At 56.2% G+C, this 14,637-nt stretch overlaps 1 protein-coding gene across 1 annotated transcript; it reads right to left on the bottom strand.

Annotated features, from left to right (window-relative positions):
- Positions 1-289: 289 nt before the first annotated feature.
- SCRT2 (scratch family transcriptional repressor 2) lies at positions 290-14,315 on the bottom strand. Its single transcript, XM_084887936.1, has 2 exons — positions 13,426-14,315; positions 290-1,283 (listed from the first exon to the last, which is right to left on the bottom strand). Exons 1-2 carry the CDS (start codon positions 13,556-13,558, stop codon positions 469-471), a joined length of 948 nt encoding a protein of 315 aa, XP_084744062.1. The 5' UTR covers positions 13,559-14,315; the 3' UTR covers positions 290-468.
- Between the last annotated feature and the right edge of the window lie 322 nt (positions 14,316-14,637).

Genomic DNA, 14,637 nt, shown 5'->3' with positions numbered 1-14,637 from the left:
GATTAGGGCCTCCGATAGAGGAATAGCCACAGGGACTCTGCTGAGCACTGGGAGGAAAGATCTGGACGTCCGTCCGAAGAGGAAAGGTGCAGGGTCTGGGTGAGAAAAATTCCGGTCCTGGCAGAGGCGCGGACCTGGTGCCTGAGTTGGGAGCCTTGAGGGCATGGACAGGGGGTCAAGGTCCGAGTCTTGGAAGCCAGAAAGGACTAGGTGGGCCAGGATGGCTTGGGGAAACAATGCCGGAGTCAGGGATGGGTTGGGGCTGGTGAGAAAAGTTCCGGGCTGGGAGCGGGAGGCGGTGGGGGTGGGTGGGGGGAGGATGAGCTGGTGGGAGGAGGGGGGCGGTTCCCACAGGAGTCGTGGGTAGGGAAACGCAGCTGGGGGCTGGAGAGGGCGCAGGTGGGGGTCCCAGGGCCCGTGGAGAGCGAGCTCCGGGCGGGCGGGCGCGGGGACGAGGCGGGCGGGGGCTCAGCAGGCCGGGCCGGCGGGGGGCGGCGGCGGCGGCTCGGCGCCCTTGACGCAGGCGGCCTCGCAGTGCTTGTGGAGGTAGGACTTGAGCGCGAAGCTCTTGTCGCACTGGCGGCAGCGGTAGTGCTTGAAGGCCGAGTGCGTCTGCATGTGCGCGCGCAGGTTGGAGCGGTCGGCGAAGGCCTTGCCGCAGTGCGCGCAGCCGAAGGGCTTCTCGCCCGTGTGCGAGCGCATGTGGCCCTGCAGCAGCCAGGGCCGCGAGAAGGCCTTGCCGCACACGCCGCACTTGTGGCGCAGGTTGTGCGTGAGCACGTGCATGGCCAGCGCGGGCATGGACACGTAGGCCTTGCCGCACGTGGGGCACTTGCGCGCCTGCTGGCTGTCCAGGCTGCGGTGCGTCTGCTTGTGGCGGCTCAGGTTCGAGGACGTGGCGTACGTCTTGCCGCACTCGGCGCACGCGTGCCGGTGCCCGCCGCCGCCGCCGCCCGCCGCCGCCCCCCCAGCGCGGCCCGCGCGCCCCCCGGAGCCCGCGGCGGCGGCGTCCCCCAGGCCCCCCGCGTCCCCGCCCGCCCCGCCCCGCCGCCGCCGCGAGCGCCCGTCCGAGATGAAGAAGGCGTCCATGGAGTAGCTGTCGGTCACGGCCGCCTCCCCGCGGAAGTAGCGCGCCGACAGGCTGGACTGCGGGCTCTCGGGGTCGCTGTACTCCTCCGGCGCCGCCGCCGCCGGCGGGTACGGAGGCTCCACCGGCGCCAGCTCCAGGCCCGGCTTCTGGTCCACATCGTAGCTGGCGGGGGGCAGGCAGTGCGGAGCGTACCCTGCAGGGGCGAGACGGTAGCGGGAGGGGGGAGGTGAGGCCCCGGAGAGGGCTTCTCCCTTGGTAAGGTGACCAGATCGTCCCGCTTGGGGCGGGACAGTCCCGCTTTTTGGAAAGGCGGGGAAAATTGATAAAAAGCGGGGCTGTCCCGCCCAAAGCGGGACGATCTGGTCACCTTTCCTTGGGGCAAATCACTGCCCAGGCTCTGCAGCACCGCGTTCCCTGACTTCTCCGGAAAGATGATGATGATGGGGGCTGGTGAGACAGTGGCCGCTGTCGGGTGTCTTTGTACTTGGAGTCTGGCCGCATAGGTTCAGACTCCTTTTGGGTGGAGGCCCCCAGTAAAAATAATCCCCACCCCGCCCTCGTGGAGCACAGAGCTTCCCACAGTTCTGCCGGCTTTGTTTTCACTCGCTGCTTAAGTGCTGACAGCCACACAGGGAAAGTCTTATTTTTATTAGTCCCACTTTACAGATCGAGAAACTGAGGCACAGGGTCTAAGCCCACCACCAGGAAATGGTAGGGCCAAGATCCAGACCTTGGCAGTCTGACACTAAAGTTTATGCTTTCGTGGGGAGGGGAAGGAGATATGGGGGAGATAAGAGATCAACCGAAGGACTTGTATGCATGCATATGGCAGCATAACCAATAGAAGCAAAACTCTGGGAAGGGAGAGCATGTATGTGAGTGGGGGAAGGGGGAGGAATTGGTAAGCGATGTACACATATAATACCTTAATAAAAAAATGGGGGAAAATAAAGTTTATGCTTTCTCTATTCTGACATTATTTTGCCATTCCGGCCCTATGCCTTCTCAGGGTCTGTTTCCTCATCTACAAAACGGAGCTTATAATTGGATACTCCTTCCCAGGGTTTGGAAGCACCGAATAAAATGACTGGAAACGTGTATGAAGCTCCTACTATGTGCCAAGTTCTGCCTTGATGCTTTCCCCATGTCAACCATTTCATCATCACACTCCCTACCAAGCAGGAACTCTTAAAATCCCCATTCTACGTGGAAGGCAATTGAGAGGAAGGGAGCACACAGTAATTGTTATATAAATGTTAGCTATTATACTGGCAAGTACTCATTTTAGTTGGTTAAAAAGTTATTTCACTGATGATTCTTTAATTGTCTGCCTTCCCCACCAGACCATGAGCTTCCCAGGGCTGGCTCTGTGTGCCCAGACTGTGCCTGCTTCAAACGAGGTGTGATACATAGATGTTGTGCGAATGAGTCACAATCCTGTTAGGCCCCCCCCCCCCCCCAGCCCCACCTCAGGGTTTCTGGAGGATGTAAGGGGTCAAGTGCGTGGTCTGTAATAAGGGCTCTAGGGAGGGGACTTCCTTGAGCCTGCTCTAGAGTCTACTTTGCTCCACTGGAGGCCATCTGACGTCCCTCTGTGAGAATTCAGCTCCGCCTCCTCCTCCCACCTCTCCGGAGTTGTACCAGAAATCCTGTGCACGTGGGTTTGAGGGACTGGTGAGTGTGCAGGCTAGGGCTCTCCCAGGGGATTCCACAGGGGTTTCCCAAGGGCATGGGCCACCCCAGTTTGTCTCTGCCTCCCAGGGCCTACCAACCCTGGTCTTAGCCCCCTCCCCAAGGACTCTGGGGCTTGGGCTCCCAGGAGAGTTTTTGGCAGACATGTTCACGCTTATCATCCTGGTACTAAATTACCAGACGTTTCCACTGTCCTCTGATTCCAGGGAACAGTGGAGTTTAGCTCCCTTTACCTCTCATCTGGCGCTTAGGATGGTCACAGAGTGGAATCTGTGCCGACTGTCTGCCAGCCCTGAAGAGAGAATGTGTCCTTATGGTTTCCTCCGTCCCTTCAACTGCTTGCACGGGACCCTCTGCACACGGGTGTGACTGGGGTGGTGGCGGTGGAGGACTCAGTAGGGAGGGGCTCTGTGGTCAGATGCAGACAGGGCTGTGGTGGTAGGTAGCAGTTTTTTAATTGGGAGAGGTTTGCCTAGCCTCTCAGCATCCTATTCTCTCCCCCCCCCCCCCCTTCTTTTATGCCTTCAGTCTGGATCCTACTCCAGGAATCAGGCCCGGAATTCAAGCCCCCAGATGTTCAGGGAATATTGTTTCAGACCGAGTTAAATATCTGTTGGGCACTCCTAGGTCCCCTTCTTCTCCTTTAGTATTTTCCCATTGTACTCACTGGTGGTACTAATAATTGCTTATATTTATTAAGCACTTACTGTATGCCAGGCTCTGGGCTAAGTGCTTCATTTCTATCACCTACCTGATTGAATCATCACAAAAATTCTTGTATTACAGATAAGGAAACTGAGGTGCAGAGTGGTGATGGTATTTGCTTAAGGGGTGGAGCAAGGAATATCATTCACTGCATGCTCCCCAGTTTTCCTTACCTTGGGAGGTCCCCGAGGAAGGGGCTGTGGCTGGATTGTTCACTTCCTGTGAGTAGGACCAGAGCTAGCGGGCACTCAGTATTTGTGGAACGGGCGATAAAGGTTTGCCAGGCCAGGGTCTGCTGCAGGCTATCTGTCTGCCTCGTTTTGGGATGACTTGATTCCCCACATAGATTCTAGCTGGGTTACCTTGCATAAGTCATGCGTCTTTCTGTGCCTTAGATCCTTTCTTTGGATATGGGGATAGAATACAAACTATTTGGAGGGGGTTGCTGACCATGTGACCAGTGCTTTGCATGTTTTCTTATGAATGGAGGAGGGCGTACTGATTAAGTGTACACTTTATTGCCAGACTGCCTGGATTGAGTTTTAGCATTACTATTCACAGCTGTGTGATTTTGGACAAACTACTTGACCTCTCTGTGCCTCAGTTTTCCTAGCTGTAAAAAGATGATAATAAAAGCATCTAATTCATACAGTAAACAATAAATGAAAAGCAAATAATAACCAATATTTCCTAGAGTACTTATGTGTCAAGACACTATTTTAAGGGCCTTACACACGTGAATGCATTCTACCCTCATGACTCTAAGGTTGCTGCCATCTTACAGATGAAGAAACGGAGGCACAAGGCAGTTAATTAACATTCCCAGCCAAAACAGGTTTGGCTCAGTGGATAGAGTAGGGGTGTCGAACTCAATCAGAGAAGGGGCCAAAATCTAAAATCCAGCCTAAATCGCAGGCCGAATGGTTTACTGAACAGTCATAAACTGACAATGTCATAAACTGACAGCGGAGTGCAGTGATGACAGTGCGGTGCGGGCCACATTGCAAGGCCTGGCGGGCTGGATTTGGCCCGCGGGCCTTGTGTTTGACACATGTGGGATAGAGCATCGGCCTGTGGACTGAAAGATCCCGGGTTCGATTCTGGTCAAGAGCAAGTACCTTGGTTGCGGGCACATCCCCAGTGGGGGTGTGTGCAAGAGGCAGCTGATCAATGTTTCTCTTTCATTGATGTTTCTAACTCTATATCCCTCTCTCTTCTTCTCTGTGAAAAATCTAACTCTCTATCCCTCTCTCTTCCTCTCTGTGAAAAATAAAATATTTTTCCCCAAAAAAAATAAAATAGAAAAAAAGGAACATTCCCAGGGTCACACAGCTAGTAACTTAGAGTTAGGATTCCAACCCAGTGCCTGGCACATTGCAAAGCCATAATACATGTTGGCCATTTTTGTTGAATAATAATAACAGTTCCCCAGAGATGTTTCTGTGCTGCAGTTTTGTTGGCATCTGCATGGATGTATCTTGCTGCTCCTCTCTGTTTCCTCATCCAGAATGTGTGATTTCTACCTCAAGTTCTGATGAGAAAATTCTGATGGTAGTAGTTTTCACCCAAGCTAGGCTCTCTGTAGGCATTGCCATCTGGTGGCAGCCTTTAGCATTGCAGCATCTTAGTCCTATCTCATGGAGGCTCTTTGTATAGAAACTAGAGGCCTGGTGCACAAAATTCATGCACTGTCTCTTAGCCCCACCTGCCCCTTCTCGCAGTCCAGGAGCCCTCAGGGGATGTCTGACTGACTGATGGCGTAGGCCTGCTCCCCACAGGAGTGGGCCTAAGCTGTCAGTCAGACATCCTCAGCACTGCCCCAGAGGTGGTAGAGGCTCTCACCACCGCCACTGTGCTCACCAGCTGTGAGCTCAGCTTCTGGCTGAGCAGTGCTCCCCATGTGGGAGCTCACTGACCACCAGGGGGCAGCTCCTGCATTGAGTGTCTGCCCCCTGGTCGTCAGTGCATGTCTTAGTGACTGGTCATTCTGCTGTTTGGTCGATTTGCATATTAGCCTTTTATCATATAGGATAAGGGTACCTCCAACAAAGGTTGCTCATCTGCCTAAAGACAGGAATTTGTGGGACCACCCAGCAGCTGTGGAGTTTAGCATGGGCTGTGAGGGTAGGGTGGGGATATTAAGAGGAGGCTTGCTTTGTGACCTTGGCCAGGACGGTGTGACAGGGCACCCACCAGGACAGTGTGACAGGGTCCACCATTTTTGCCCTTGTGATCTTGGGCAAGTTCTGGGCCCTCCTAGCCCTTGGTTTGCCTCTGTAGGTCGGAGGCGATAGTCCCATGTGCTCATTGTCTTTTGTCCGCTGAATTTGATCGGTAAGGATGAAGGTTGGGATGCTCTAAAGACATGTTCCGCATCGTGCTGAGTAGACCTGTCAGTGATGCCCATTTTCCTGTCCCTCACCCCCATCCACTCTGTCTCCTTCTTCTCAGATCCACAGACCTCTCCCGAACCATGTGATCTCTGGAAAGTTATTTAACCTTTTTTGCGTCACATCTATATAAGGAAGCTCGTAATAAGACTGAATGAATTAATGCATGTAAAGCCCTTAGTACAATCCTGGCACACAATAACTTCTCAAGTTGTTATTATTATTCTCATGATTATTATCCCTTAATTTCCTGGTGAGATGCTTCTGGTCTGCCAGAGGGTAGGAGACACACATGGGTGTCTCAGGTACAAAGTAGTTAAGTAACATGCCCAGGGCACAGGTACAAGGTAGTTAAGTAACATGCCCAGGGCACATGTTGTGTGGCCTTGGGCAAAGCACCTCACCTGTCTGGGCTCAACCCTGGAGAATTATTTAGGAACTATAAGCCACGCCCTCACTCTGTTCATGGAATCCAGCTAGGTTTGGGGTGTCTTCCTCTGTCCCACCGGTGACTACAGAAGGCTGAGCTGGCTGTTTCTCGGCTGAAAGGGAGAGACAGGGCTCTCTTGTTTGGGTCCCTACAGAGGCAGGGGGGCCTAGGGACCCATGGGGAAGAGACCTGGCGTTCATCTTGGCCCTCATACTCATACCCTACATCTGTGACCTTGGGGACATCACACAGCCTCTCTGGGCTCAGAATCCCCCATTTGAGGGATTCAAACTAGAGGCACCCCTGCCGTGTGGGGGTGGATGTGGAGATGTCTTATACAGGTCACCTGAGAATGGTTTCTGGTTTTCCCTGCCTAAAGAGTCTTGATAGTTCAGGTTGGAGGTCCAGAATCCATTTTTAAACGTCCTGCACCCAAAGGAGTGGTGGGAATGGAATTTTATGAGAATTAAATTCTCTGCAGACACTGTCTCACTCATCCAACTGTGGGTGGGGGGATCTCTGATAAGTACGGCTAGGACTGCTATTCCAGCTCCCACTGAGCCTCCCCGTGGGCACTGCAGTAATAAGCCCAGAGAGGGGATTTGTCCAAGGTCACTGGAGAAGGTATGAGGGTTGAAACCCTTCAGGTCTGTGGCTTTCCCAAAACACCCGAGTGGGCATGGATGCCTGCTGGGGGAGGAAAGATTTTCAATCAGTGGGGAGAAGGGGTGGTGGATTCCTTAACATAATACCCACCAGTTGGCCTGTGGCTGATGGGATGATGGGGTGATGGGGGTAGGAGAAGCCATTGTTCTAGAAAATGCTGTAAGCCTCCTGTACATTTTTGTAAATTAATAAAAGCAATGACTAATACTGTTGAGCACTGACTGTGTACAAGGTACCCTAGTCAGTGCTGTGATTAGCTTGTGTCTTAGGGAGCATGAGGGCCACGTCTTCTGGTGTCCCAGCTCTACAGCAACAGGCCCAGAGCAGGGCCTGGGCCCGTCTCAGATCACAGAGCTGATTCAAGCCAGAGTGAAGCTGGCCTCCTGCCTCCCAGTCTAGAGCTCCTTTTCCTAGTCTCTCCCAGGTTCCCAGGGTCCCAAACTCTTTACAGGGAGTGTCCAGCCCCGCGTGCCTGTCTGAGGACGGGCAGAAAGGGAGAGGGCTGGGTGGTGGGCCAGCTTCCCAGGTGGCCCACTTTCCCGAGGAGAGCCCAGCCCTCCTTGGTGGTGGGGGCTGGAGGGGCTGCTGCCTGGGTATATTTAGAGCTGCTTCTTGCTGTGCCAGGGCCTCGGGCCTCAAGAATCAGCTCCAGCCAGCTGAGCAGAAAGCCAGGTCTGTCAGCAGCAAAGCGGGATAAAAATAGTTTCTCCTGTCTGCTCACAGAGCTGGGCAAAGGGCTGGTACCTCCCCTTCCCCTTATTATAGCATCTTTGTTAGCGGTTCCCTGGGCACTAGACCAGATATAACACCCATGTCCTCCAGGGGCCTGGCAGCGGGTACACCTGCCCATGGGGGAGGGGTCTCTGAGTCCAGATGAACAGAGGCAGAGGGAGGTCTGGCCCACCGTGACCCGGGCTGTAGGGCCTGGTGCTCATGACCCTTGACGCCTGACCCAGACCCAGGGAGTTTCTAGAGGGTTCCAGGGCTTCTTCCCACAACCCCACCTCCCGAAATCCCCCACATTCTGTTTTTTCCTTACTGTGACCCAGTTCCTGCGGCCCACAGGGAGGTCCACAGCTCTGTAGGAGTCAATAGGAAAGATTTTTCAAGGGGTCTGGAGATAGAAGCGAGTGGCTGAGGGTCTTGAATTGCCCGGTGCTGGTTGGTGGAGCAGCCTCCTGCTCCTTCAGGGAACCTCCGACAGGCCATCTCTGGGCCTCCGCCTGGAGAGCAGGTGTCTCGCACCACGTGTGCTCTCTCTCCAGGACTCCTGCTTCCTGCCCTGCCCTCTCCCTGACAGAAGGGTATAATCAGAGAGCCCATTCCAACCTCCCTTCCTGCCCAAAGGCTGGCATGGACACTCCAGGAGGGACCACAGCTGGGAAGGAGGCCAGGAGTTCGGGGCGGGGGGGGGGGGGTCGTCATCTCTCTCAGCATGGTCTCACCGTGCCTCCCAGAGGCCTTCAGGCCGCGGGGCCCCTAGAGTGTGGATGAAGCATCCACCAGGACGGTGTGACAGGGTCCACCATGTTTGCCCTTGTGACCTTGGGCAAGTTCTGGCCCTCCTAGCCCTTGGTCTGCCTCTGTAGGTTGGAGGCGATAGTCCCGTGTGCTCATTGTCTTTTGTCCGCTGTGTATGTGTGTGCGTGGAGAGTCTTTGGGATAGATAGGGTGTCCCCAAAATGTATACACACACGTTGAATAATTATAAAGGCAGTGTGTATTAAAATGCATTTCATTTTCCAAACTGAGCTGTCAGCTGTTAAAGCGTGTATACATTTTTGGGGGACACCTGCATAAATTGCTGTGCTGACATAGGGACTGGATATGCTATCCTGCCCTCCCTCAGGAACCACAAACGGACTGTTCAAAGAGTGGAGCCTCAGCTTGGGCCCCTCGTGTACCCCTTGTTGACTGCAGGCTTTAGGGGGAACCATGAGCCCCAGATTTCATATCCCACATGGGCCCTGTTGTTCTACACTGCCACAGACTAATTCTTAGGCAAATCAGATTTCTGGATCCTCAGAAAGAGCTCAGAGAAATCAAATTCAACTGCTTGATTTCATGAGAGGGAAACTGAGGCTGGGGTAGGGAAGATTAGTCCAAAGCCACAGAAAAAAACTAATGATGGGTCTAAGACTTGAACCTAGCTAGCCTTGAGAATGGCCCTGGACATGACCTTGGGCTAAAAATTGGAGCTGTGTTTGGATTCTGGACCCTGAACATTGATCAGGACCGGATCCTAGACATCGAAATTTGAACTTGGACATGGGTTTGTTCTGAATCTTGGACTAGACCTAAAACCTTAGACATGGACCTTGGGCCCAGACCTCAAGCCTAGTCCTAGACCTAAGGTTGAATATGGACATTGGACCTGGACCTCGGATCTGGACCTGGACATCGGGCTGGATCTTGGACCTGGACCAAGACCAAGATGCCTGGGAAAGCCATGGTTAAAAACACCCAGATGGGTCTGCTCTGTGTCACTGGGCACCTCCCCAGCCTTTTCGGGGCTCCCTCTGCCAAAATATTGGGGCAGTTCTTTTGTACCCCTGCTCCCCAGATGACCTTTCTGAGGAGTGGGGTGTACATCTGGGGCCTTCCGGCCGGGCTCCCAGGCCTGGCCTGGGGCGACTCCCCGGCGCCATCAGAGGGAGTGAGAGGAAGTGGGCACTGGTGTAATGTGGTCAGCTAGATAAGCCCATGGGCGAGGTAGGAGTGCTTCCTCGGCCTGCTAGCAGGAGAGGCTTAATGTAGCTGTGGAGGGCAGACAACTGTGTTATTGGATTGGCATTGATCCCTCTTCTGCCTGGGTCGGATGCACTCTGAAGGAGTGCGTGTGGAGTGGGGGGCAGGGGCGGGCAGGACCAGGACAGGGTGCAGAGGAAGGGGGACCTGGGGCCCCGCTGGAGTGCAGAGCTAAGGCCCAAGGAAGGTAGACATTCCTTTGGGGTCCACAGAGACCGCTGCTGTGCAGAAGGGGAGGCAGCGGTGTCTTCTGGGATGGCGAGACTCCCCAGCATCCCCCAGGAGAGGAGCCCGGGCCTGTGAAGGAGTGAGTGCGCTTGATGGAGATGGAGGGACAGGTACTGAGAGGGTGAGCAGGGTGTGAGTTGGCATCACTCACAGAATGAATCTGCTCAGAGTCCCCCAGGGGAGAGGCGGAAAATAGGGGAGAAGCAGGAGGAGCAGGAGAAAGAGGCATTCTGTTGGAGAGGATGGTGAAATTAGAACTCGTCTTCCTTCCTCGGGGAGCCCTGCAGAGGGACCCGGAGCTTTCCTCATTTGGAGGCTGCCTCTCCCTGTTTATGGGTTCTGTGGTTTGGGGGGAGCCTGGAGACCAGACACCTGCTGCACCCTCTGCGGGTCCGAGGAAGCGGAAGAGGAAGGGAGCAGGAAGGCAAAAGAAATGAACATTGTGCTGTGTGTGTGTGTGTGTGTGTGTGTGTGTGTGTGTGTCTGCGTGTCTCCTCCAGGAATTCTCCAGCACTCCCAGGCATTCCTGGCGCTGGGGGGTACACCTTTTTCATTTGGGGTCTTGCATCTTCATCCATTAGGAGCTGTGGTTCCCTTGACTTCCACATTCACAGCCCTCCTCCTAACTGCCCCCTCCCTCCTTCCCCCTCCCACCATCCTCCTCCTGACCCTGCAGCCCTTGCTGTAAGAATGGCTTGTAAGAGGATCTTTCTTATAACTGGAACTATCTCCAGCCCCAGGCCCTCCCCCTCCTCCCTCACTCCCTCCCTTCCTCCCTCCCTCTCCCCCCCCCTTCCTTTCCCCTCCCTCCTTTCCTCCTTCATTCTCCTCACCTCCCCCCCTCCTCTCTTTCTCCTTGTTTACCCAGCACACTTACACACGCTGGGAGAGAAAAACGTCAGCTCAGCAATTTTTCACACTTCCCTCAAACGCTCAGCAAGGTTATTTCCGGCAGAGCTGAGACAACGGACCGCTAGGAGCTGGCAGGCTCTCCAAGGACCCCCAGCGCCCCTCCTGACTGTGGAGTGAGAGAACCCTCACTGCCTCATCTGGCCACACCCCAGGGATGGGAGAGGCCCCTAAAAACAGGATAAAGCAGACCCTGTGTTTCCTTGGCTGTACCAGCTTGAAGGGTCACCCCCTGGTCTCTGGCACCAACTGTCTATACAGATACTGCCAAGGCAGCCAGGCCAGGGTGCCTCTCTTCACCATGGGGCAGACTGCAAAGACTGAAGCCAAGAAAAACGCCATGCTGGGCCTCAAAAACTCTGCAGCTCCCCCCCCCCCCACAGCCAGGCATCAGATGGTAAAGAGAGCCCTACAGAATCCCTGACAATGGCCCCCCTGCATTCTGCTAGACCCTCTCCCAGGCATCTCCAGTGCCTCCCACACTTGACCTTCATAGAAGCTGAGCTTGTCAAAGTTGGGAGGATACTTAGTTCATGCTACCTGAACTCTTCTGCTGCTGGGGAGCTGAAGGACCAGAGAAGGAGAGAAGGCACTTGCCCAAGGTCACACAGCAAGTCAGAGAACTAGAGCTCAGGCCTCCCAGAGTCCCAGGCCAGTATCAGGCCATCGGGACAGTTCTGGGATTCCCTGCAGGCCAGGGAGCTGGTCTGGAGCCCTTTGGGGAAAGGGCCAAAGAGAGAGGTGGTTCCAGAACCTCCACAGGAACACCTCTGCTGATGGCTTTGCCCTGACGCTGCTCTCTCCACCGTTCACTCAGGGGCTCATTGGAAGCTCTTCAGGACTGAATTCAAGGCAAGGCACTCCTGCCTCCCTCCTGAGGAACAACCTGCAGTTTGGCTCTGCATGAGAAATTCTCTGGGCTTCTTTGGGTTTCCTCACCTGGCCCGGAGACAGGACCAAGGAGCTCGGGGCTTTTGTCCGCCCCCGTGGGACCCACATTGCAGTCTTGCAGGCATTTCAGTTTCTACCCAGCTCCCAGCACACACACTCCCTGGCCCTGGCATGGCCCCAGGTCCACCCTCTGTCCTGCCAGCACTCAGCCAAGCCTACCCACATCTCTGGCTTCTGTCCTGGACCCCGAGAGGCCCTGGGGTCAAGAAAAGAAGACGGTAGAATAAGGAGTATGTGGCGACAAGGAAGGGGGGGTTGGTTCTCTCGGCAGTCTGGGTGAGGCCGGGGGCTGAGGGACTGCCGCTGTATTCCTGATCACTCCCTAATTTCTTTGACCTTGATGAGGTCACAGAGCCCTTTGCCCAGCGCCCTCTTGCTACCTGGCTTGGCGTAGTGATGGAATGTGGGTGAAGTGCTTGGAAATCACCGAAGCAGGAGCTCCCACCTTCCTGGGCTCCTGCCTTTACCGGACCAGCTTCCCCCTTATCCTCAGCCCTTTCTTTCTCCCTCCATATCTCTCTCTCTCTCTCTCTCTCTCTCTCTCTCTCTCTCTCTCTCACACACACACACACACACACACACACACACACACCCCAAAGCTCATGCCACATGTGATGTCAGATTTCTGATTGCCTCTTCTTCAGACACCTGCCCTGGTGGGACCCATCAGTGGAGCCCGGTTTTGGGATCCCCCTGATTGGGGATAGGGGCCACAGAAGCGGTCTCTGGCTCTTCCCCACACCCTTCAGAGATCACCCTCCTCTGGGCCTGAATGACCTCTCGTGTCCCCCAAACCCTTGTCCCCGCAGGAACTTGCTCTGAGAAGAGATGGACCGTGCTGGGGGTGGGGGACTTACAAGGAGCAGCAGGGCTGCCTCCGGAGGAGGAGGAGGAGCTGGGGTGGGGAGGGGGTGCTGCCTAGGGGCACACAGGAGCCACTTTGGGGGAACCCCCTCCTAGAAATCCCCTCTCCCCCCCCCCCCCCCCCGCAGTCCCCAGGACAGGCCCTGCCCGCTGGCAGGCATGTGGCTGAGGGTAACAAAAGAGTTGCTGAGAGAGGGAGGGGGCCTGAGAGCACTTGTCTGGCATCGCCAGGGGGAGCAGGTTTAAAGGGAAGGAGGTCGCCCCCAGCTCTCCCCAGGGAGCCAACCCCATCACCCCGGGGACTGGTAGTCCTGGTTGGCTCTCCTCCCCGGAGGGGACCACACTCAGGCAGCCGGTTTCCTTCACTCAGCCCGGAAGCGTGGAACCTCAGACAGCCTTGTGCATTAGCTCCCCAGCATTAGCCCTGCATGGGAGTGAGTCCCTTTCTTTCCTTTCTCTCACACTCCTCACTCTCGCCCCTTTTAGGGCCACAACTTTCAAAGTCCGGTCTGGTGCCTGTCTTGGGGATGGGCCGACCCTGCGACTTTCCCTTTGTACGGACCTAGCTCCTGCCCCACCCGCCCCGGTCCTTCCTTTGGAAGCCCCAAGGCGCACACCGCACACGGGAAGTCTCTTCCCGGGGCTCCCCTCCGCGCGCAACCCCCTCCTTGTAGCCCGAGTTGGGGAGAGCCCGAACCCCCTCCTCTCCACCTTCCCCCCACCCGCACCCCGCCGGGTCCCCACTCACTCACCGTTGTCCCCGGGCGGCCCCCGGGCTCCCGGCAGCACGTAGGCGGTCTCCAAGGGGTGGTAGGTGGGGGCCGGCACCCCGCTGCACTGGAAGCCGTCCCCTTTGATCTTCTTCACCAGGAAGGAGCGCGGCATGGTGCGGCCGGCGGGGGCTCGGCGGGGGCACTCGCGCGGTGGCCGGTGGGGGAGGCGGCCGGCCGGGCGCGATTGGCTGCTGCGCAGGGTTTCAGCACTGGACAGCTCCCCGCGGGCGGCGGGCCGGCCCCGGCGGCGGCGCCCCGGCTCGGCTCGGCTCGGCTCGGGCTCCCGCTCGGGCTTGGCGGCGGCGGCGCGGAGACAGGCGACTGGCTGCTGGAGCTGTGCTCAGCACTCCGGCTGCCGGCTTTATATGGGACGCAAGCTGGAGGAGATCAGGTGGTCCCCTAGCAATGGAACTGTTCAGCGCTCTAATCCATCAAATGTCCCCCAGGACAATCGCTCCGCACACGTTCCCCTGAACCGGCGGCGGTGGTGGGGGCAGGCCAGGCGCAGGGAGCGGTGGGCAGGCAGGAGGGGAGTGCGAGGAGAGAGACACAGAGAAAGAAGTAGGTATGGAGTGGGGAGAGGAGAGAGGAGGATCACGGAGAAAGGCAGAAAGAGACATGCAGAGGATGAGAGACATACACACACCGAAAGAGGTGGAAATAGAAGCAGAGAGACCGAGATCAGAACAAAAAGACGCAAGAAAAGCGGAGGAAAGACGGAGAGAAGTAGCAGCGCACACTCACACGCCCATGGGAGGCAAAGGGAGACCCAGACACACAAAAAGAACGCCCCCCAGCCATGCAAAGAAAGGAAAAGAAAAGTGCAAGATAGAGGGAGAAGCTGAGGGGAGAGCAGGGAGAGCAGTTCCGAGCAGGCGGAGTTCACACACATGGGGACCCAGGGAAGGGGTGCAAAGAAAAGAGTGTGAGCTCGCCGGCGGGGACCCTCCTGCCTCCAGTCCTCTCCTTCGCCCCCAGCTCTGAAGTGGCCAATGTGGACACTCAGCTTTAACTAAAGGAAGTCGTCCCCCTACCCCAGCTCAGCTTCCCATGGAAGCCCCCTATTGGGTTTGGGGGTTCAACTTTCTTCTCCCAGACTGCTGGGGGGGGGGGGGGGGGAGCAAGTCCTCCATGCGACGCCTGCCCTGCTCAGCCGGTGCCTAGCTCAGGCGGGCGCTGCAAGAGGAAGTG

The sequence above is a fragment of the Pipistrellus hanaki genome (genome assembly GCF_964339955.1).
Source record: "Pipistrellus hanaki genome assembly, chromosome: 6".
NCBI lineage: Eukaryota > Metazoa > Chordata > Mammalia > Chiroptera > Vespertilionidae > Pipistrellus > Pipistrellus hanaki.
This window is presented reverse-complemented; position numbering and strand designations above follow the sequence as displayed.